This window comes from Pseudorca crassidens, chromosome 20 (assembly GCF_039906515.1).
Source record: "Pseudorca crassidens isolate mPseCra1 chromosome 20, mPseCra1.hap1, whole genome shotgun sequence".
Taxonomy (NCBI): Eukaryota; Metazoa; Chordata; class Mammalia; order Artiodactyla; family Delphinidae; genus Pseudorca; species Pseudorca crassidens.
The window spans coordinates 33,364,109-33,388,454 of NC_090315.1; the positions used below are offsets into that span (position 1 = coordinate 33,364,109).

At 38.8% G+C, this 24,346-nt stretch overlaps 1 protein-coding gene and 1 long non-coding RNA gene across 3 annotated transcripts in view; both read left to right on the plus strand.

Moving 5' to 3' along the window:
- Nucleotides 1-48: 48 nt before the first annotated feature.
- Nucleotides 49-24,346, plus strand: part of LPCAT2 (lysophosphatidylcholine acyltransferase 2) — a 65,796-nt gene continuing 41,498 nt past the window's right edge. The window contains exons 1-8 of one of the 2 annotated variants that reach the window (XM_067718745.1): nucleotides 49-2,559; nucleotides 10,120-10,259; nucleotides 11,542-11,759; nucleotides 13,072-13,184; nucleotides 15,098-15,158; nucleotides 16,248-16,306; nucleotides 17,581-17,615; nucleotides 20,863-20,917. In XM_067718745.1, coding sequence (XP_067574846.1) covers nucleotides 2,389-2,559; nucleotides 10,120-10,259; nucleotides 11,542-11,759; nucleotides 13,072-13,184; nucleotides 15,098-15,158; nucleotides 16,248-16,306; nucleotides 17,581-17,615; nucleotides 20,863-20,917 — 852 coding nt within the window. In that variant the 5' untranslated portion in view covers nucleotides 49-2,388. The remainder of the gene's footprint in view (nucleotides 2,560-10,119; nucleotides 10,260-11,541; nucleotides 11,760-13,071; nucleotides 13,185-15,097; nucleotides 15,159-16,247; nucleotides 16,307-17,580; nucleotides 17,616-20,862; nucleotides 20,918-24,346) is intronic. The other variant, XM_067718746.1, reaches the window with a different exon arrangement.
- On the plus strand, nucleotides 2,594-4,998 carry LOC137214672 (uncharacterized). Its single transcript, XR_010938981.1, has 2 exons — nucleotides 2,594-2,627; nucleotides 2,661-4,998. It is a non-coding gene; the product is annotated as an uncharacterized lncRNA (long non-coding RNA).

Genomic DNA, 24,346 nt, shown 5'->3' on the forward strand with positions numbered 1-24,346 from the left:
CTCTCTTCTTGAGTCTGTTTCTTTGTTGACAGTAACACCAATTCTAATACTAATAACCGTGAACAACAGTAATACCCCTTCCATTAATAGAATGCTTACTACATGCCAGGCACTTCACGTGCATCACTTCATTTAACCTTTATACCAACCTAAAGAAGGGAGAATATTATTAGTCAATTTTTATTGATAAGGAAACTAAGGCTTGGAGAAAAGTGATTTTCCCAGGATACCATAGATACTGGGTAACATCCTGACTCAAGGCCAAAGATGACCTAGAGAAGAAGGTTTAGCCGGAAGCTGAGTATCTCCCTCAGCAGCATTAACCTTCACCTCCCCCAAAACCCTCTAAGTAAACTCAACTAGGGGAGAAATGTGTGTGCTTTCTAAACACAGCTTCTATTAATGGGTAAGCTCCTTACCTTCCTCTCCAGCAGATTGCCCATCTTTAATCCCTTCCTATATAGAAATCCTGGAGCTGCTACAGAACAGAAACTTAAGGCCTGGGGTTATTTCAGAGGCCCTTTCTGGCTCCGATAGACTATTACTTCAGGCCTCTCATGGTGGGGCTGCTAGGGAAGCGGATGATGAGTGCACAGGTCTCTCTGAAAGTGACCTTGGTGGAGCCCTCTTTTCTCCTGTGGCCTGCCCAATCGCTCCGGTCCTTGAGGGCTCTTGGAGAGACTGCCTTCTGTGCTAAAGAACCATAAGGGTCTGACACCCTCTACTTGAAGACCCCAAAGCTGGGGCACTTTATATCATGGCTGTAATATGTTGTTATTAAGGTTCTCTGTTAAATACTGAGAAAATTCAGCTGCTCCACTATGTAATACCTAAAAGGTGCCATTTCTTGAGTGCTTTTCTATGAACACTACCCATGCATTATTTTACTTAATTGATACTACTGGGTTGGCCAAAAAGTTCGTTTGGGCTTTTCCATAGTGTGGTGTGGAAAAACCCAAACAAACTTTTTGGCCAACCCAATACAATCCTATGGGTTAGGAATTAGTCTTCCCATTCTGAGATGAGTATGCAAGCTCAGAGAGGTTAAGTGAGTAGCTGAAGGCTGCATCTATCTGGTAGGGTTGGAAGATTCTGAGATTCTACAGTGGACACCTTGGAAGGAGCAGCTGTCCCAGGGCCCAGAGGCAGATTCTCATCATGCCTCCAGCCTGCTGTGAGCAGTTGACCAGTAAAGATAAATCATTCACCATCTCCTTCTGCCTCTCAGCCACTCAGGGCTTGACCAACTGATCTCAGGTCCTGGGAAAATCCTCCCCCTCCCCCCCACCAACAAAGGTCCAGATGGGCCCTTGAACTTCTTCAGGGTGAAGTGGAGCCACAGCCCAAGTCACTTCCCTTTTTGAGGCCAGGTTCCTCATCTAGTGCAGAGGGCAGTGGTGGTTTTGTCATTTTCTAGTAATTACAGCTTCAATTTTCCTTTGGAGAACTATCTCCCCATTGTCAGTCCATATTTTGAGTGAAAGAGATTCCACTCCTGGTACCAATTTCTATATTAGTCAGGAGTCTTAGCGGTAACTGATAAATATCCCACCCAAACGGGTTTAAGCAAAACCAAAACATACACCAGAAATCAAACCCACCCTGGATAATTAACCCTCTTACAGGAACAGCCCAGGGGTTGCTACTTGAATTGCTGGATTCAGGTTGTTTATGTGAGCTCCATTTATCCCCGATTACGAAGGGGGCAGCGGAGGCTCATGGAGACAGTGATTTGACCAACGTCAAAGAGCCAGTAAAAGCGAGAGGAAGGGCTTCCCTGGTGGCGCAGTGGTCAAGAATCCACCTGCCAATGTAGGGAACATGGGTTCGAGCCCCGGTCCAGGAAGATCCCACATGCCGCGGAGCAACTACTGAGCCTGCGCGCCTAGAGCCCGTGCTCTGCAATGGGAGAAGCCATCGCGATGAGCAGACCCCGCTCGCCGCAACTAAAGATAGCCCGTGGGCAACAAGGAAGACTCAACGCACCCAAAAATAAATAAATAAATAAATTTCTTTTAAAAAAAAAAAGCAAAAGGAAATCCAGGTCCGCCTGACCCTAAAGCAGAGAACTCAGCCTAAACTGTCTCTCATTGTGGGGTGCCTGGCTCTGAAGGAAAAACCTTCACCCCCAAGGAGGCTGAGCTATTAACCCCAAGAGGAAGAGCCGGACAACCTAAAAGGGTGCGGGTGTGCTCAGGGGGTGGGGCCAGGGCCTGGGCGTGTTCAGAGCCGGAGGGGGCGGGGCGAGACCGGAGGGCGGGTAGGTAACTTTGGCGCCTGCGCAAAGACCCCGGACTCCTAAGCTGATCCCCCTCAAGCCTTGGCGGCAGCGGCAGCTCGCGCGCACCGCTTGGGTCTCTTCGCTCCTGTGAGGCGCCGGGCTCGGCCATGAACCGGTGCGCTGAGGCGGCGGCGGTGGCGGCCTCGGGACCCGGCGCGGGCGTCGGGAACGCGGGGCAGCGGCCGCCCAGAGTGCCCCGCCAGACGTCCTTCTTCCCTCCGCCCGTGCGCAACCCCTTCGTGCAGCAGACACGGCTGGGCGCGGCGAGGCGCATCCAGGTGCGGGGCGAGGGTCTGACAGGGGACGCAGGTTCAGGTGCGGGGCGAGGGTCTGACAGGGGACGCAGGTTCAGGTGAGGGGCGGCTGACAGGGGACGCAGATCCAGGTGAGGGGCGGCTGACAGGGGACGCAGATCCAGGTGAGGGGCGGCTGACAGGGGACGCAGATCCAGGTGAGGGGCGGCTGACAGGGGACGCAGATCCAGGGGAGGGACGTCTGACAGAGGACGCAGATTCAGGGGAGGGACGTGGGTCTGAGAGAGGAGGCAGTCTGAGGGGAGCTTGGGCCCGTCAGGGGAGGTTGTTGTCAGAGGGGAGTGGCTGAGGAGGGCATGAGTCTGGGAAGCGAGGCTCTGAGGAAGACAGGGATGTAGATCTGAGGGGAGAGGGCTTTTGAAGGGGCCATGAGTCTGCAGGGGACAGAGATGCGGGACTGAAAACTGAGGGCCCTTGGAGGATGGTCTGGGGGCGTGTGTGAGAAAAGAAGACGCAAAGCACAGGTGGGCCTTGGAGGAAGGTCCTAAACAGGAGGAGGCCGAGCAGGCGGGCCGTTGGCAGAGGAAACATTCCATGCTGAGAAGAGGCAACGACTGTGGGAGAACTTCGACTGGAGTGTGTGAAAGTCTAGTGGGAGGTCATCGTAGCCCAGGAGAGCGGGTTTGGGGAAGTTTTCGCTTTGCCGCAGGGAAGGAGAGGAGTCAGTTTGGGATGGGAAGAGTAAGGGAGAAGGCAGGGAACCCAGGTCTGGAATTAGAACAAGAAGAAAGGCTGGGATGCTCCGGCTGAGCAGGGGCATCAAGGACGGGAAATCACAGTCTAAGAAAAGGGATTCTGTGGGGCAGCTCAAGGTAGTCAAGAGTTTTTGGTCCCGAGTCAGTTTTCGCCCAAACACTTCTACATTCAAGGATGAGAAGCAGCTCAGACTTTCTTTCATTCTTAAAAACAGCTACATACAAAAAGGAAGTTTCCTGTCCTTTCCTTTTTCTTGTAAAACGCTGCTCTTTCTTGTAATACTCGCTCTTTGGACTTCCTGTTTGGTGAAGTTAGTGATCAGAGAACAAGATAGACTATGCAAGCTATGTTTGTCCTTTGTGTTCTGCGTGGAAAAAATGGTTTTAATATTCTCCTATCCATCTCACTCATTTATTTACTTTGGATTTGAAATAGTGTCGTTTTTGCACGGCATACTTGTGTGCCCTGAGACTGTTGTTCTCTACGATGGAAGCAGGTTAAGTGTATATATATAAATGAATATATTCAGGAAAAAACGCATACGCGCTTTTTGGCTAAGCAGCATGGGGTGGTGGTTAGAATAATGGTAGATGGGTGTCTGGTTGAAGAAAGGTGTGAGAGAGGAAGAGGAAGATAGTGAATGTAGTAATACCTCTTTGTAAAGAAACTAAATGTTTAAAAATTTGATCTTCATGTCTTTAAATGGACAGATATTCCCTTTATATCTTAAAACTTCTGAAACAATAAATACATTGACTATCATTCAAGGTTCCTTTTGGTCTGATTGAGTCAAATCGGTCATACTTAAATGAAAGTCATGTCCATCTATTTGGCTTCATGTTTTGGAGAGAGGCTCAAAGTGGCATATTTATAGTATTTATATTGTACCTGGAGTAAATTATTAAGTTTTTGAGTTTTTGGGGTTTTTTTAATAGCATGCCTGCAACCATTTTGAGAGCACTTTCAAATAACCCTGCAAGAGTTGTAGGATGATGGAAGGATCACTAGTGTTAGTCAGAAAACCTGCTCAGGCCCTGCCATTTATTAGTTGTATAGCTTTGGCCAAGTCACTTAACCTCTCTGAACTTCACTTTCCTCATCTATTAAATTGGAATAATAATACATGGAAGAGGGATTAAAATTTAAGTGAGATAATGTGTGAAAGAATCTGGTATTGTTTGCTGATCTTAATATTGATAGTTACGCTCTTTGTTATCTACAATTGTATACTGCACTTAAAATTTACCACTTGGATTGGATAGAAATGAATATAGTCTCGATATTTTTTAAAAAATTAAAAATGCGGGCTTCCCTGGTGGCGCAGTGGTTGAGAGTCCGCCTGCCAATGCAGGGGACACGGGTTCGTGCCCTGGTCCGGGAAGATCCCACATGCCGCGGAGCGGCTGGGCCCGTGAGCCATGGCCGCTGAGCCTGCGCATCCGGAGCCTGTGCTCCGCAACGGGAGAGGCCACAACAGTGAGAGACCCGCATACCGCAAAAAAAAAAAAAAAAAAAAAAAAATTAAAAATGCATGTAGACGAGAGATTCCAAGGTAGTTTCAATGGCTTGAACAGTCTGGGTAAAAGGAAAATTTAAATAGACATGATTGAAAAACAATGTTGTCTGTATTATCCAGTTTAAAAGATTGATATACTTGAATTTAAGTATGATTTGATATGATTAAATCAGACTAAATTTAATCCTAAATGATGATCAACGTCTTGCTTAAGGACTGTTGTGACTTTTGTGTCTCATTATAGGGCTTAGCTTTATTGCTCCCCTTCTCTTTTTTGACCGTTTAAGGGTCTGCTACACAATGGCATATAAAAAATTAGCCTAACTTCTATTTCCTCAACAGAATATGGAATTAAAATGAGTGGTTGTAATTGTGGGGTCATTTACCATACCAAAAATATTTGTTGGATGCCTACTATGTGCCAGGCACACTGTTAATCCCCGGAGACATAGCAATGAACAAGAGAAATAAGGACCCTGCCTATTTAAAGCTTGTATTTCACTGAAAAAGTTAAACAAGCAAGTATAGAAATATATAATTCCATGTTTTAGTAAGTGCTATGAAGTAAATCCAGAGAGGAAAATAATCCCAATAGAGTGTTGAAAGAAGGCCTTCCTACAGAGATGACATATTACCAAATGGCAATATAATGGGTAATCCTTTTAATTCGACAGAGTTACTCAGAATTGATTTTGTCATCTTAATAATGTTTAAAGATTAAAATTTTAAATCAACTTTGTGTATATACTAGCAGCAAACAATTGCAAAATGAAATTAAATAATCTCATAATAGCAATAAAATGACCTGAAATACGTAGGAATATATTAACCAGAAGCATGTAAGACCACTACAATGAAAACAATAAAACACCATTGCGAGAAATTAATGAAGATTTACGTAAAATGAAGAGATATACCATGTTTATAAGTTTGAAGAATCGACATTATTAAGATGATAATTCCTCCCAAATTGATCTATAGATTCATTGAAATCTCAACAAAAATCCCAACAGGCTTTTTGTTTGTGTGGAAACTGACTAATTCTGAAATTTATGTGGAAATGCAAAGGATCTATATTAGCCCAAAAAAATCTTGAAAAAGAAAAAGTTGGAGGACATACACTACCTTATGTCAAGAATTACTAGAAAGCTACAGCAATTAAGAGGGTAGGGTAGTATCAACAGAAGGACAGATGAATAGATCAATTGAACAGAATAGAGAGCCCACATGTATGTTCAATTAATTTTTGACAAAGTGGCCAAGAGAATTTATCGGGGAATGTCAAGTCTTTTCAAAAATTGGTTCTGGGGAATTCCCTGGCGGTCCAGTGGTTAGGACTCGGCGCTTTCATTACTGGGGCCAGGGTTCAATCCCTGGTTGGGGAACTAAGATCCCGCAAGCGGCAGCACAGCCAAAAAGAAAAAGGAGGGGGGATGGAATTGGTTCTGGAACAAGTAGATAAATCTATGGGTAAAAATGAAACTTGACGGGCTTCCCTGGTGGCGCAGTCGTTGGGGGTCCGCCTACCGATGCGGGGGACGCAGGTTCGTGCCCCGGTCTGGGAGGATCCCATGTGCCGTGGAGCTGCTGGGCCTGTGAGCCATGGCTGCTGAGCCTGCGCATCCGGAGCCTGTGCTCTGCAACGGGAGAGGCCACAACAGTGAGAGGCCCGCATACGGAAAAAAAAAAAAAAAAAAAAAAGAAACTTGATCCCTTCTGCACACTACACAGAAAGTAATTTAAGGTGGATCATAGTCTTGAACATAAAAGCAAAACTCATATATCTTCTAGAAGAAGAAGAAAATATAAAATATCTTCATGATCTTGAGATAGGTAAAGATTTCTTAGAAAGGATTCAGAAGAGAACTAAACAGAAAATAAAAATTGATAAATTAGTCTTCATCAGAATTAAAATTCTTCTCATCAGAGGATACCATTAAAAAAATGAAAAGGCGGACTTCCCTGGTGCTCAGTGGTTAAGAATCTGCCTGCCAATGCAGGAGACACGGGTTTGAGCCCTGGTCCGGAAAGATCCCACATGCCGTGGAGCAACTAAGCCTGTGTGCCACAACTACTGAGCCTGCGCTCTAGAGCCCGTGAGCCACAACTACTGAGCCAGTGTGCCACAACTACTGAAGCCTGCTCATCTAGAGCCCATGCTCCGCAACAAAGAGAAGCCACCACAATGAGAAGCCCGTGTACCACAATGAAGAGAAGCCCCGGCTCACCGCAACTAGAGAAAGCCCACACACAGCAACAAAGACCCAACACAGACAAAAATAAATAAATTAAATTTAAAAAAAAATAAAGAAAATGAAAAGGCACGCCATGAAATGGGAGAAAATATTTTCAATACATGTATTGAAAAAGGGCTTGTAAACAGAACATATAAAGAACTCCTACAAATTGATAAGAAAAGGACTAACTACCCAATAAAAATGGGCCAAAGACTCGAACAGACAGGTTAAAGGGATGACCAATAAGCACATGAAAAAATGTGCTCACTGTCATTGTTCATCAAGGAAATATGAATTAAAACCACAGTGAGATATCATTTTACACCCACTAGAATGGCTACAAAGACTGACAACACTGAATGTTGATGAGGGTGTGAAGCAACAGGAAATTTCATACTTTGTTGGTGGAGATATAAAATGATACAACTACTTTGGAAAACAGTTTGGCATATCCTGGCCCAACAATTTCACTCCCCTTGAAATGGAAATGTATGTCCGCATAGAGACTCAAACATTAATGTTTACTCATAAGAGCTAAAAACTTATAATAGGCTAAATGTCCCTGAACAGATTAATGGATAGATTAAATGTGATATATTCATACAATGGAATATTACTCTGCAATTAAAAAGAATATACTACTGATACATATGACAACATGGTTGAATCTCAAAAATATGAAGTGAAAGAAGCCAGACATAAAAGAGTACATACTGTGTGGTTTCATTTATATGAAAATATAGAACAGGCAAAAACTATAGTGAAAGAAAGACTGACTGTCAGTGGTTGCTATACACTGAGGATATATTGACTGCAAAGAGGCACAAGGGAGGCTTCCCTGGTGGCGCAGTGGTTGAGAGTCTGCCTGCCGATGCAGGGGACACGGGTTCATGCCCTGGTCTGGGAAGATCCCACATGCTGCGGAGCGGCTAGGCCCGTGAGCCATGGCCACTAAGCCTGCACGTCCAGAGCCTGTGCTCCGCAACGTGAGAGGCCACAACAGTGAGAGGCCCGTGTACCGCAAAAGAAAAAAACAAAAAAAAACCCAAAGAGACACAAGGGAACTTTTCTGGATGATGGAAATGATCTATATCTTGATTATAGTGGTGTCTGCATAGGGTTATGCATTTGAAAACCTCATACTTAAAATAGGTGCATTTTATTTTATGTAAATTATGCCTTAGTAAAATTGATTTTTATAAAAGACTACAAACACCAAATGTCAGCAAGGATGTACAGTAACTGAAATTCTCATACACTACCAGTGACACTTTAAAATGATACAGCCACTTTGGAAAATTGTTTGGCCAGTTTCTTATAAAGTTAAACTACATCTATGACCCAGCAATTCCACTCCTAGGTATTTACCTAAGAGAAACGAAAGCAACTGTTCCCAAAAAGGCTTGTAGAAGAATGTTTGTAGTGGCTGTATTCATAATAGCCCACAACTGGAAACAGCCCAAATGTTCATCAACAGGAGAATAGACAGATTGTCATATGGTCATATAGTAGAATAATACTCTGCAGTCAGAATGAATGACTTACTGACATCGAAATCAACATAGTTGAATTTCAAAAGCATTATGTTAAGTGGAAGAAGTGAGACACACAAGAATGCATAATGTATGATTCCATTTATATGACACTCAAGAACGTGCAAAACTAATAATATATGATGATAAACATCCAGCATTCGTTGCCTAAGAGGATAAGTATTGACTGAAAGAGGTATGAGGCAACTTTCTGAGTGGCAGATGTGTTCTGTATCTTGATTGAGGTGATGTTTACAAGAGTACACATTTATCAAAACTCATTGATTATACATTTAAGATCTGTATATTTCCTTGTATTTTTTTTTTTTTTTTTTTTTTGGTGGTACGCGGGCCTCTCACTGTTGCGGCCTCTCCCGTTGCGGAGCACAGGCTCCGGATGCACAGGCTCAGTGGCCATGGCTCACGGGCCCAGCCGCTCCACGGCATGTGGGATCTTCCCAGACCGGGGCACGAACCCGCGTCCTCTGCATCGGCAGGCTGACTCTCAACCACTGCACCACCAGGGAAGCCTTGTATGTAATTTTTAATTCAGTCATACACATGTACACATATAATTTGATAGAGATCTGATAACTACGATATTTTTGGCATTTCTCATAAATTATTTGATGATGCTCAGATTCACATTACGGGCCAATAGAGACAAGAAGGGCAGCACTGTTTGAGTAGTGTAATTGGCTAAAAAAAAAGAAGACAATTTGTGATATATAAGGATAGTTTATTTCACTTGAAAGACATTATGGGATAGGATTAAGAGCAAGAGTTTTATAACCACATTGGTTTCAAATCCTGGTTCTGCCACTTACTGTGTGATCTTAAGCAGTTTAACTTAATTCCCTCTGTGCCACTCCTTTCTTGTATGTAAAACAGCTTAAGGTTGTAAGACTCAGATAAGTTACTACATGACAAGTGCTTAGAGTGCCTGGTACATAGTAAGCACTCAGTATTATTTGCTGTTCTTATTTATGTAGTTTTTATTCTTATTCTTATTTAGTTTTTATTATTTCTTGTATTTCCTCCCCCATCTCCTTATTGTTAGTTATAAAGGACTGGCAGGTATATAAAATAATACATTTACTTCTTCACACTCTAATGCCTTTACTAATATTCATCCTACTTATAGCTCTCAAAAAACTATTTCCCCCTCTTACCTTGCCAGCTTCTGCTTGCTTCTTAAAGCAAGACGTTTCAGCTTCAACTCCTCCAGGAAGCTTTCCCTGACTACTAAGTCCAACAAACCTTTTCTTTGTTCCCTCAGCAGCCCTATTCACGTTCATTGATATACAGATCAGGCAGTACTTGGTTTTCTTCCCTGTTTCTTTTGCTGCTTTGTAGGCTTTGTGAGGTCAGATACAATGTCTTATTTTCTTTGTGCTTAGATCCTTGTCTGGTATAGGGTAATGCCCAATTCATCTTTGAATGAATGCATGAATAGCATAAGATTTTCCTCTTATGTATTTCTGTTTGATAACTACAGCATTAAAATAATGTCATCTGTTTTTTTAATCAACTTTGATTTCAGATTTTCTTTCTTGGAATTATCCTGCTTCCAATTCGTGCCCTGTTGCTTGCATTAATTTTATTACTGGCGTGGCTATTTGCTGCAATTTCAACAACATGCTGTCCTGAAAAGCTGACCCACCCAATAACTGGTTGGAAGAGGTAAGAAATAACTATGTCTAAATATTAGGAAAATCAAGATAAAGAAGAGTTTGTCAAAGTTTAGTCAGTGAACAACAATTATGACTCTGAATATAGGATATTTTGGAATATAGTTTTTACAGGCTATGTCACTAAAAATAAAAAATAAGAGGTATGGAAATTCTGTGAAGGGATGAGCTCTTTATCTTTAAATAAATAGAGATCTCAACTCTAAACTACAGGGCAAGGAGAGATCGGTCATTTCCCTGTGCCCTCTGGAAAAGTTCTTTGGTTTTCTGTGTCTCACTTCTCCTTACTGTGAAATTAAAGTTAGAGAAACTTCCCAGGAGTTAGTTGCTTAATAGCGCCTCGCTATATTATTATGTGAATTTTGAGAGAATTCTATAGGAAGCCCATTTTTTAAAGCTCCCACTGGATGTCTTATGGGAGACATTTTTCATGCAAAGCTATAACGCTTATTCACATACTGAGATGTCTGTCATGTGTTTGTACTTCCAGGGCTATTTTTTTGTTTCTCTACTCAACTGAGTTTATCAAGGACAGAGACCTGGATCTTACTTGTCTTGTGTGTCCAACACAATTCCTGGCACAATTTGATGAATTAACTAATCTTTAATGACAGGTTCTTTTTAAAGAGTAAATAATTCAATTTCTGGAATTGAAATTTCTTTGTTCCAGAGAAGTGAGATGGTAAATTTACTTCTTAAGATTCTTGATGATGTCTAAGGGCTATAATGATATAGGTAATAAGGCTTACTTTTAAAATTTTATTCCTAAAATAATTCTGAGGACAATTTCCACATGCCGGTTCTAAAAGTGTTTTGGGAGGTAGCAGCATCCTTGTTACACAAATATAGATTTCCAAGGTGACTCCTTCGAAGGACAGTACTGATTTGGATTTCTCAGTGGTGGATGCATGTTGAAGATTCATTCTTATTACTTTATAGTCACAGAATAAAGGAGCCACTTATTAGCCACATGGCCTTGGGAAAATTACTTCTCTGGGACTCAGTTTTCATGTCTGTAAAATGGGGATAATAATAAATGCTATCTATTTCATAAGATTGGGCTAAGGATTAAAGAAATTAATATGCATAAATTACTTAGAACAGTGCCTGGCAGAAAGAGCTCCACTGACGTGTTAGCTATTCTTCTTAGCTCACGTTTTAAAATGAAGTGCTCCAGCTTGTCTTGGTTTTTGCATTGTGCTTTAGAGTAAAACCCTCCTGTTAGCTGCAGTTGGCAAAGCTAATTATGTCCTTTTTTGTATTTATTTCCAAAGGACAATTACTCAGCCAGTCTTGAAGTTTCTAGGCCATGCCATGTTCTTTTCAATGGGATTTATAGTTACCGTGAAAGGAAAGATCGCAAGTCCTGTGGAAGCACCAATTTTTGTTGTTGCCCCTCATTCAACATTCTTTGATGGAATTGCCTGTGTTGTGGCTGGGTTACCTTCTATAGTATCTCGACATGAGAATGTGCAGGTGCCTCTGATTGGCAGTAAGTACTTTATAAGATAACAGAGATAAACTATTTTCATGTTCATGCTTTCAATTTAGAAAATCATGTATAGTTCATTGGTAGGCTTTTTAAAAACTTTAAAATAATAAAACACTTCAAACATATTTCCTTGCTTTTAATGAGGTACTATATCACAAGAATGAATTTATGAAAAAAGATTAAAGACTTCCGTATCTGTACCCTTATCATTCTTTTTAAGTCTAAACTCTGTCACTGCACCATCACCTCTTTCTGCTCCTAAATATAGCCAAAAAGAACAGTTTTTAAATACCAAACATGGTAGATTTTTTGGAGAGAGAATTTAATCTAAGAATCTGTGAAAGCACTGGTTACATGCTATTTCAGTGAATTTCTCTTTAGCGTATTAGACTGATAAATAAATGCGCTAAGTCTTTTCTCCTAACTCTGTTTTCTTCATTATTGTCCAGATCTCCATGAGGGACAAATGTGTAACTCTTTGAAAATTATGATGTGGAAAAATTAATGCTTCCTGCCATAAAAAATAATGAAGCAAGTGAAATGTTTTTCCCACCAGATGCTTTGCTCTCTCCCCAGGGGATTAGTCTCCAAGTAACTGCTACCAGTTGTCCCAAGGTTATTGCCAAGCATCAAGTGGTGAGAAAGTGCGTGTGAAAACTGCCTGATGTTGCCTTGGTACTCTGGAGAAATAATAGTAGCTCTTACAGCTTTGTCATTCATCTAAGAAAGACAGACTCTCTCTCTCTCTCTCTCTTTTTTCTTAAGGTAACCACCTTGATTTGTGTAACATGACATTTTCCCCAAAAGTTGTTTAGCAATAGTCTTTTGGTAAATTGAGGTTTATTTTGCATGTGCTAGGAAGCTACCTACTTAAAAGACTATTGCGCTGAAAATTTTAGTAAGATAAATAATAATTGCCTCCTACCCACGTGTACTATGACTTCACATAATCGGTTTGCAGGATATTCCTGAAATAAAACAAGATAATCTTATAGTATATTCCAAATGTGTAATGTCAATTGAGGAAGAAGTCTTTTAGGGAGAAAACTGCATTTGCTTCTTTTCATATTCCTGCTGCTAACTTCTGTTAAATCAGTGAAATATTTTTAGGTCTAAATATCCACCTATCCTTTTGAAACTGGAAGCTAAGTTCTAATAAACTTTAAATTAGAGGGCTTTTTTAAGTTGTTCTCTTTGATTTGCTGTCATTTTAATTTTCCATACAATTTGTTTTATGATTTATCTGGTATCATTGCTGTCGTAGCTTTAGCCCCCAAAATGACTTAGTTGTGACTTTTCATTTGTTTTAAAGGAATATTGCGGGCTCTGCAACCAGTGTTGGTGTCCCGTGTAGATCCAGATTCTCGAAAAAACACAATAAATGAAATAATAAGGCGGGCCACATCAGGAGGGGAATGGCCCCAGGTAAAACATAGTAGATGTTTATTTAAATATATTGAAAATTTATTTATTGTACACTTGTATACATACTCATTTGGATCCACAGATCCAATACTGGGGGACACCTTCTGCTAGATGTCTAGAAGCAGAATAAATGAGTGAATATTAAAAAGTCCTCTTCCCCATGAGATACTCTGTGGAATAAAATGTATCATTCTTTTTTATTCTCCAAACTCTTTGAACTGGTTTTTACTTTGTCTAATAAAAAGTAATTCTCTACCTCTGAATTTATTTACCCTTTTAAAGATGAGATACTGAAGCTCAGTTATACTCAACAATATGGTGGGTTTATTTTGGAAATGATTAAAATCTTAAGTTTATCTGAAGTGTATTTAGACAGCCTTTTTAGTTCAGGGGCATATCAGAATCACCTGTAGAACTTTTTCACATTTTACCATCCCACCACCTCCTTCCCCTGGAATGCTTTTTGAAGGTGTGGAAGGGGCAACATTTATTGCATAAATGGAGCCTCATGGATGATTCTGATAAGTACCCCTCTATCTTTGCCCAGGTGAAAACAAGTGATCTCTAGCAGAACTCATGGTCCTGAGGTGGTCTGGCCATTCATGGTGATTTGTAGTTGTTAAAGTACCAAGAGGCATATGACCAACCAGGAGGTTTTAGAAACCAAGGCATGTAAGGAATGATTTAAAAAGTCACTGGGAAGAAATGACATTTGGAATAAGGGTGTGATTTTGCTCTTGGCTCCAAGGAATGTATCTAGGACTTGTGGGTGAAAGTTAACAAGTAGGTAGATTTCAGTTCATTTTGCTCATCTCAAATTTTCTGTCCAGAATTAGAATGGTCTGATTTGGAATCTCTTTCTGGAATGTTCAGGCACTGGCTAAGCAACAACTTGGGTGGGATATTGTAAAAAGAATTCAAGCATTAGAGATGCTATATGACTTTTAATGCCCCATCCAGTTCTTGAGATTTTATGATTTACTCTATATTAATTTATTGTTCATAGTATATAGAATATCCACTCCATGAATCATATTTGATATTGTATCCGATTGGGGTAAGAAACCTGGTTTTTTTTTAATTGGAGGATGGAACTACACCTATTCACAATTTTTATTTTACAAATAACTTGTTATTGTGACAATTTAGCTTAATAATGTTTTCCTTCTCTAATTATTATAAAATACCCATTACTAACTGCTGTTAGTGCAGGGATTTTCTTTTTTGTTTTATGTGCCTAGCAATTTACTCATTGCTAAATTCTAAAAGCTTCAGAAAAATGAAGCTGCTATGCTGTTCAGTTAATGAGGAACTGTACTGCCTGTCTTTTGTGTGGAAAACATAAAGAAGTATATTAAAAGCTAAAAACACCTCCTCAAAAAAGGACATTAAATTGTATTCCATATGTCAACAAATTGAAGTAAGCATAAAGCATATTGTAGGCATTTCCTCCTTTTTTCTCAGTACGTCCCAAAGCTATATGTTGTAAGAGGGAATATCATTTAATGGGAAAACTGAAACAAAGAAGTAGGAAATGATTTGGTTAAGGGTGTACAGCAGTAGAAGAAGGCATTTAATATTGCCTAAAATGTACACTTTGACCATGATTCAGGGTCTACATCTTCTTCGAAGTCTATTCAGATCATTAGCATCATCATTAAGAAATATTTACTATGTGTATTTTCTCTTCAAAGCTTTAATTCATTTTCTAGTTATCTTAATGGTCAGACTACACTTCTTTTAGAGCAAAACCGAATAATCAGATTCTAGCTTTCACTAGAATCCGGTGTTAGCCTTTTATTTTATTTTTGCTTTATAAAAATTGGCAACTATTTGCAAAGTCTTAAGAAAGCAAGTAAAGAGCTAATCTATTAATTAGACTGAAATATTAAATCTATTCCTTTTCTCCCAAGATACTAGTTTTCCCAGAAGGTACTTGTACTAATCGTTCCTGTTTGATTACTTTTAAACCAGGTGAGATCAATTAAATTATGTATTGTGACAAAGTAGTATGGAAGATTTCTCAATGATCTGATAATAAATATACAAAATAACTTGTCAGTTTGCTTGGAGCATTTCTTATTTTCTGATAAAATGTTTTGAATGATGTGGATCCACAGAACTCACTCCTTTGCTTTCTCTTTTGGTATCATAACCCCTTCTTCCTTGGAATGTCCCGTGTGTGTGTGTGTGTGTGTGTGTGTGTGTGTGTGTGTGTGTGTGAGCAGAAGCCACTAGCAGATTTTTCTTTTCCTCCAAAGATAACCCTCACAGACACTTGGGGTCCTGTGTCATCAAGTTAGAAAACCTACTTCAATTATCATTAAAATACCTTCAGTTCCTTCTAAGGTTCACTCCTTTTTAAAATATTATGAAGGCTTCCCTGGTGGCGCAGTGGTTGAGAGTCCACCTGTCGACGCAGGGGACACGGGTTCGTGCCCCGGTCTGGGAAGATCCCACATGCCGCGGAGCCTGCGGGTCCAGAGTCTGTGCTCCGCAACAGTGGAGGCCACAACAGTGAGAGGCCCGCGTACCGCAAAAAATATATATATATATTATGAAGTTGTGAATTTTATAGTAATTTGTAATTTCATATGTCATTTCACAGTAATTATTAATACTTTAAAATGTTTTCGTATTGGCTGCTAGAATGCTCAGAGCCAAAGTTAGAACTCAATTCTAGCAAGTGTGATAGTTTAGGGTTCAAGCATTTGGTTTCAACTAGATTTTCTTCTCTTTATTTTCTCTTTGTCTTGGTTTCATCATTACTGTTTTTTTTAATCCTGTTGAATAATAGGTATTTGGCAAATGAAAACAAATGGAGATATAAGTAATATTTTAAGTGACTTAGGCATAACATTTAATATTTTGCTTATATAATTCTGAATTCAAAAATCTGTCATTTTGGCTAACACTAGGGATTTACCAACATTTAGCCAATAGTTTATATGTACTCTTAAAACATTTAACATATTTACATCATTTATTATTAATTTTTTAATTCACTGTAAAGTTTGTGTTCATATAAAGAGCATGTTATAAAATTTCACTATATGGTTATAGGGGCCTTCATTCCAGGAGTTCCAGTACAGCCAGTTCTCCTCAGATACCCAAACAAGCTGGTAAGCATCATAGTTTACTATGGGAAGAATCTCAACATTCCAAACAGCACAAATTCTCTAGGACCCCTTTTGTTTGAAAAAATAAAATAGATGAATAGATAAATGGTGGGAGCAGATGGGTAGACTCATTCTCCTTGCTATAATTTAGTTTTTAAAAATTTGCAAGATAGGAACATATTGGTTGATACCAATTTGACATATTGCTTTTGCTATTACTAAGCTATAGGAAGATATTTCCTTAGCTTCTACCCTGTAGTCACTGTGATGGTATGGTTAAGTCTCAGATTCAGGGTCTCTTAGACTGGACTTCAGAAAACTCTCATAAATTTGTAGTTTTCACTAAGCTTAGAAGGAGAAATCTCCTGATTCACTGGTCATTACTGGTGGAGAAGGATTGAAGTAGTAGGATAAATTTGGAAGAGGCTTGGTGTTTAATTACGGGCTCAGTACTTTGTAGCTGTGTGACACTTGGCAAGTAGCTTAAATAAGGAAATATCTGAAAAGAACCTAACATCCTATAGAAAGTCCATGTGGGCTCAGGAAATACTCTTCTGCTCCAGCGAGGAGCTTTGTCTTTTTCTGGGTATTGACTGCGTCACCATTTTCCTAAAAAAAGTGGTTTTTTGGCAGGGGGAGGGATGTTCTGTTTTGGAGAGGAGCTTTCTTTACTAGAGAATTTACATTAAAAGGCAGGATGTAATTATTAATCATCTGTGTCATTTAAGATTGAGTTCTTAATCCATTCAACTTTCTATCAGCGGCTTATTTCTCAACCTTGGACACTTGTAGTTAAAAAATTAAAATTCATCAAATTTTTACTCAGCGTACTTCTACCTGTGGGTTTGCATTTGTCATTTACTCAAATTCTTTCACTGTGCACTACCTCACTACTGTAGTCTTTTTTCCCCAAATAAACTTTTTTTTTTTAAGAACTGATGTATTCTGGTTTTTGTAAGCCAATTAATTACCCAGATATGTTCATATTAGGAGAAAAATAGTTAAGCATGCACAAGTTTTTTAAAAAATTCAAAGCAACTTAATTCCATAAAAAGATAGGTGGTTACATATGGAAGACAGATCTTTGCCATGTAGATATGTGATCCAAGAATTTATAGATCAGTTCACTCTTGTTTAACAATAATAGTATGCTTGTCTTACTTTTCAGCATATTGCTTTTCATTCAGAAAGAAAGTATATTCAGTATCAAAATAAAATTTTTGTTTTATTTGGTATTTTTTCTCTGAACTAACAGTTTAATACTATTGTTATTCTAGGATACTGTGACATGGACATGGCAAGGATATAAATTGTAAGTTGCTTATATTATTATTAGTTTATATAAATTTTTTTCGAGTGAAGAAAAAGAATTTGTTCTTTTTTTAAAAAAAAAAAAGCCTTGTTTTTGTAGAAGTAAAGATTTCTAATCAGATCCTTGAATCTTGTAACTGAGAAGTTTCTGTAGAGAGCATAACTATCTTGCCCATTAAACCCCAGTGTCTGCCATGTGCAGAATTCTAGTTGTTTGTCATGTTCTAATGGGTCTCAAGTGTTTATCTGCCTATTCTTAAGAAACATTCCAGTGATCTCATTTGAATCCGACTCAGCTTAAATTTTGTAATTTCATTCCCATTGCAAATTTAGCATTATCTGGTGTCTCCATCTTTATTTTACTGTATTCGTTTAAACAGTCCAGAGCATTTTAGTCATATGGCCTGAAATAGTTGTGATGTGTCTGATTTGAGTTGAGGAAATAGCTAACCAAACTTTCACTTCCACTCTTGGATTTTAAGAGCCTAAGGATCAGCAGTTTCTATAAATGTTGAAGAGAAGAATACAGTTTCACTGTTAAGCTAGCTGAAGTGAACTAGACCTTTTAAAAAGAGCAGAACATGTAGAATCTTACTTACTCTCAAGAAGTTCTTTTGTTTGGCTCCCCTGCCTGTTTACGTGCCTCCTTTGGTCCTTTACCTGCATGGAGAGTGTCGACACCCATCTATGTTCACCTCAAGGAGCCTGGCTGGCTTTGGGTGGCAGAAGAGAAAAAAAATAATAAACCTTCCCCAAACTTAAAAAAATTTTAAAAAGACAGCCTGTTTATATTTTGGATTTGAGGACTTTCCCAGGACTTATGAAATAATGCCTTTTGGTACTGTTATACACAGAGCTCAAATTATTGATGGATAGGTGACGATCACTTGGAAATATTTAAAAGAAATCATCATTTGCCTTCAAGTACATTGTAGACAATCCAAACAACTTCTGAAAATTAGATTTTTTTAACTAAAACATACTTATTTTCTCCATTTTTTTGTGTATGTAAGTTGCTTTGAAATGATACATTTAAATCAGAATAGATGGGCCAATTACATGTGTTAATAAACATTGATACGCCTGAGACATTTATGTTCCTGTTATACTTCAGTCCCTGGTAGTTGAAGTTAAGTAAACAACACCAAAAATAAGGAACATAAATTGTAAAAGGTATCTAGACATTATGCTATCTTTAACCCTACAGGAAATCAGTCTATTCCCTTGGCTAGAATACATATTTCCTGTCATTACTAATTACGAATTCCTGGTTTTCAACTTCTATACAAGGGGAAAGTAGGAGAAACAAGTAGTATGAGAGCATTTTAGAAAAAGAAGTGCCTGAAAATTGAGGGGATAACATATTTATATTTCCAGAGGTGTGTCATCCTTGGGGCCTTTACAAGTTAAGTCCTCATAGAGATAGTGACTTTGGGTTCATTGTGACTTTTTTTGGTTTTGCAGCTGGGCTGGTGGATGTGAAGGTCAAATAGGAAGCTTTTCTGGAAGGGAGATCAGGGGTAAATAGAGTGGTTGAGTTAATCTAGGCTCTAACCTGAGAAATGTGTGACAGAGGGGGAAAAATAGAATTCAGCAAAGAAAGAGAGGAAAAAAAGTATTTTCAGAGTTAAAGTTTTCTTAGGATTTATAAACAAACACAAAATCTTCTAAAGATACAACGTTGTTTTATCCAAGTGCCACATCACACTTACGTGTGGTAACCTCTTGTTTCCACCTTTATCTTCTGGTCTTCATGTTATATTTACTGTGTCTCTTACTTCTAAATCAGTTTTCTCAATTGTCCTGGCTCCAAGTACTACTCTGACTCAGGATCTAGGGAAGGGATTTTACACCAAAGCAGATGTCCTAAGGGGAGAGGAGGCTCAGGGACTAACCATCAAGAAGGGAAAGCCTTGGAAAAGCTGTTTCATGTCAGTCTAAGAAGTGTTGTTTGGTTTGTCTGTAGTGTGGACAAGTCAAGTTTAAAGAGATCTTGTGTGTGGTTTCATTTGTGTATTTTTTTTTTTTCTTTAACAGCATTCAGAATTTTCAGAACAAAATATGTATTCAAGTCATTGAATTCCAAAGCTCAATTTAAATCATTAAAGAACAATTTACTTAATGATAGATAATATGGATTGGCTTTGTGGCTTGGAGTTGATAGTAAAAGATTCTTTCCCTTTCAAACAGAAGATATGAGAACTGACACATTAACAATTTATAATGAATTATGGAATTAATAAGCCTGTTTCCTAAATTCCTTCTTTTAAGTAAATTCCTTGTTTAAATTCCTAAATTCCTTGTCTTAAGTAAGTCCCTTCAAGCAATTTTTACAGGTAAATCATATTTTAATTTCTTAATAGCAGAAAAAGCTTGGTTGGTTGTTTTCTTAAACATGTAGTCTAATTTACCCTGCCTGACTTCTGGGTCATCCGTCTACATGAGGCGAAATAAAAATCTCGTAGAAATCTTAGCCAGAGAGTCTAAATATACACTGGAAAGCTGCAAATAGGAACCATTTCAAAAATTATCTTTGAGAGGATTGATTATAACCACTTTAAAGAAAGCCTTTGTCGGGCTTCCCTGTTGGTGCAGTGGTTGGGAGTCCGCCTGCCAATGCAGGGGACATGGGTTCGTGCCCTGGTCCAGGAGGATCCCACGTGCAGGAGAGGCCACGGCAGTGACAGGCCCGCGTACCGCAAAAAAAAAAAAAAAAAAAAGAAAGCCTTCGTCTAGCTTTACAATGAAATCTGAAACTTTTCAGAAAATTTCCCCATAGCTAAAACATTTATTAATAACTGGGACAATGATGATAAAGTTTCTGCTTTTAAGGAAAGGCCCACTGGTTTTTTGTTTTTTTTAATATTAGAAAAGAATTTAGTAATGTTCTACTCAGCAGTTTTTCTATAAACATATTAATGTACCTTAAGATGTGACCATGGTTAGTTTCTCTAGGCCTATGAGTCTTAGCTGTCAAGAAGACTTCAAATTTGGGGTTTAGTCTGCTGAGCTGTGGCTCTGACCCACAAATACATATTTGGTATTGCATTCAGCAATTTAACTTTTGAATATCAAGAATAGTTCTCTAAACCCAAAAAGTGTTGTAGCTACAGTGTGGCATTTATAAATGCAGAATACATACAAAGAGTGACATGGGGTTGCTTGTATGTAAAGAAAAGATTGTTCAGTAATATTAGATGGTACTTGTATTACCACATAAAGGTGGCCTTCTCTTTTTTTCTCTTCAGCATTCAACTTTGTGTGCTCACTTGCTGCCAGCCCTTCACAAAGGTGGAAGTTGAGGTAAGTGGTTCAAAATGTAGCCTTGGAGCCTAAGATTTGGCCTTTCCTTTCATTGTGAATTTTTAGTCTAGAGAGACCAGATGTAGAAAGATTGGAAGTTAAATCTGCCACCTTGAAAACAAGCCCTGGTCTTTTGCAAATTGTGTGCCTAAACCATCTGTCAACCCTAGCCCTTAGAACTGTGTTAGGAAACACAATTTCCTAACTTCTGGGAACTTCCAGCATGTCACCACTCTGGCTGGCCAGATTTGCATCACCCGTTCCTATCTTTTAATCCTTTTAGTGCTGACCTCTGCCAAGTTGTATGATATGCCTTCACATCCTGACCAAAGGACTACAGTAGCTGGTAGAACCCCACAACTTCTTGAAGAAGTATGTTCTGTGAAAGCTGAGAGATTGTGGGAGAGGTACAGAGTGAGAAACCCTCACTTTTGGAATCAATCTGCACATTGGAAAGCCTGAGGAAATCATGTTGTATGAGCCGTGAAGGCAGCTCATATCATCGTTCACAGGACAGTTTTTCAGTTTAAGTCACAGTAGCAGGCTGTAACACTGGAGGAGTGATTAGAATGTTCTGAAAATTCTGACCAGATTTTTAAGACTCTGAAGGTTGATTCCAAGAACTATGCTTAGTTTCCAGGAATGACATGGAATAATGGACCCCTGAATTCAGAATCTCGTTGGCTTCAGTGATACCCTCAGATAGCCTCTGAAGAGAGAGGGTCAGAATAGTGGTTCTCCAGACTCTTGCCTGGATTTTCCAATTGCATCCATGGCTTTTGTAATGAAAACCTTAAGTTTACATATGTAATTCAGAGTTCTGAGCAGGGGGCCAGTTCTCCAGGTGACAGGACTGTGGAATGGAAGTCACAAGAATCCTGTTTTATTTTGTTGGATAGCTTGGTTGTTCAGCCATTTAGTTGTTGTCAGCACTACCAAATGATGTAGGAGGGCAAATTATGTCAAAGCGAATTTAACTTCAGTGAAATTTTTCTTGAGACTTGCAGGTTGTCTGCCTGCCTTGAAAATACCTGTTTACTAATTATATGCCACACCTCCCCACTTTTAAAACCAGCTCAGTATCTCTCAGTGTGACCAGAAAACACTAAATCTTGGAATATAGTTAGATGTTTCTAGAGAAAAAAACTAATCTGTATCCTAATAAGTTTAGGAAGTACCAGGTTAAATAAAATGAATCAGATTTCTTTTCTCAAGACTTCTCAGTGCCTTTGAAATGTTTGACCACTGAACCCCTTTTTCTCTGGATACCTCCTAGAGCCAGTTTCCGTAGAATACATTTTGGGAAACCCCGGTAGAAAGAAATATCTTATTATTTCTAAGTACTTCGACTGAGCACTGCTCTTCCTTCTTGAAAAGCTGCTCAGATAGCTAGCCCTGTTTTCTTTCTCTAAAAAAAAATAAATAAATAAGAAAACCCATATTCTCTGCACATTTGGAAGATATTGTTTATATATATATGCTGTTCCTTCCTCTGAATTTACCCCTCTTTAGCTAAGGTGAAATCTAGCAATAGATGTGGAAATGCACATAGAACTGTACATTTTTTTGTCTAGCACGCGTGTCAGTGGTCAAATTGTGTTACAACAGAGGTTGCAAATTCCTCATGCTTTTGCCCTGACCACTATTACCACATTTCCTTTCCATGTCATGGCTGTCCTTCTTTCTTTTCCATTACAATATTTGCATTCTCCAACCTGTCCTCAGACCTGTTTGGGTAATATTTTCTGCAAATAAAAGAATATATCCTTTGTTCGATAACTTCACACACAAAATGGCTTTCAACCAGTTGAAAAAAGCTGAATAGGTAGGGATTTGATACATAAGAATTGTGGTGCAGGGTAAGAAGATGGAAATTTTAGGCTTCAAATTGGGTATTCTTATTTTAACTGTAATTTAATTTGAGATTTATGAGTCTACCTTTCACCCAGGGGACTCCTAACTACTTTATGATTTTTGAATATTTTAATTCCCCACTGTTGGGATGTAACTGGAAAATGTATCCCAGCAGACTGCCAGGCACTAAGTATACCCACACCTTGGCTCAAGACTCTCAGGGGCTGGGCACTAGCTCTGAGGCTCCAGCTTTTCCACCACGTCAAAGGAGGCCCAGCTTGAACTGCCCCAATGCAGCTTAGTCAGAAGTCTCAGTACATTTAGTTGCTACAATTTCAGTTGTCTTGGTTATTCAAAAGCACCTCCTCTGCTTTCCTTTTTCTTAAAATGGATGGAAATCCTAGGTATTATTTTTAACATGTGTTTTTAGACCTTCTTGAATATTAATTAGGTAAACCTAATTCAAGATGTATTATTCAAGAATATAGCTTTACCTTTATGGTTTTTAAAATGAGCTATGAGTGGATTGTTACTAAAATGTCCATTTAGACACACTTGTTCTTGTGAGTCAAGGACTTCTCAGTATGTTGAAGGCTGTATCCTTTAGTTTCACAAGTCTCCCCTCATTAATGATGATTATCAATCTCTTTAATTACCAAAATGATCAGATATCTAAAAATCTAGGGAATATAGTATTTAGGACTATTTCCTTACCCACTCCTTCTCTGCTTCCCCAACAAAAAGACTTATTTTTGAAAAGGTTATTATTTTCTTGACTCTTGGATCTTAAAAATACAACAAGTTCCAAACCTCATGCCCTATGTAATTGGTCTTGTGGCATCTTTGAACAATGATGCCATGTGTGTCTACAGAACGGTTCTACTGAAAGTTATTCTTTGAATCATAATGTGGCATAGTGGGTGTACTTAAAGCATCTTTTAGTGATCACTTTTATCAGCCAGCTACTCCACAAGTATTCCTTAATAAGCATATGGCTTAGGGGCATAGGGAATAAGCTAGCTAGTAGGGAACATCCCAAAATATGACATAAATAAAGAGCCTTCTAGTTTATCTCATGAGAGAGAATATAAGCAAAGTCAGACTATATAGCACTCTGTGGATAACAGCTAGTTTCTGAATGGAAACATGACATTCACATTGACTCTACAATCAGTTTCCTTTTTCATGGGCTGTGTCTTAGTTTGCATTCAAAATATGTTGACTTTAAAGCCATCCATTATATTAGAGATACATAAAAATGATTTGTCTGTAGACATACATATTTTGCTTTAGGAAACTTCCTTGGCAAAGCTTATAGTGAGCTTCTAGTGGCTGCTGGCATTACTTAATGGTAGGTAATTCATTGCCTTGTGATAGAAAGAGGTTTTTTTTTTTTCATTAAAAAATTTCTGATGTAGGAAAGGATTATAATAATGAGTGTTATGATCAACACCTATAGAAATATATCACTTTTTAAATCTCTTAAAGCTAATTACTTAGAGAAGTTTCAAATACATTTATATAGTTTATTTAAATATCCGAATGCACTAAAATGATGTGTAGTTTTTAATCTAA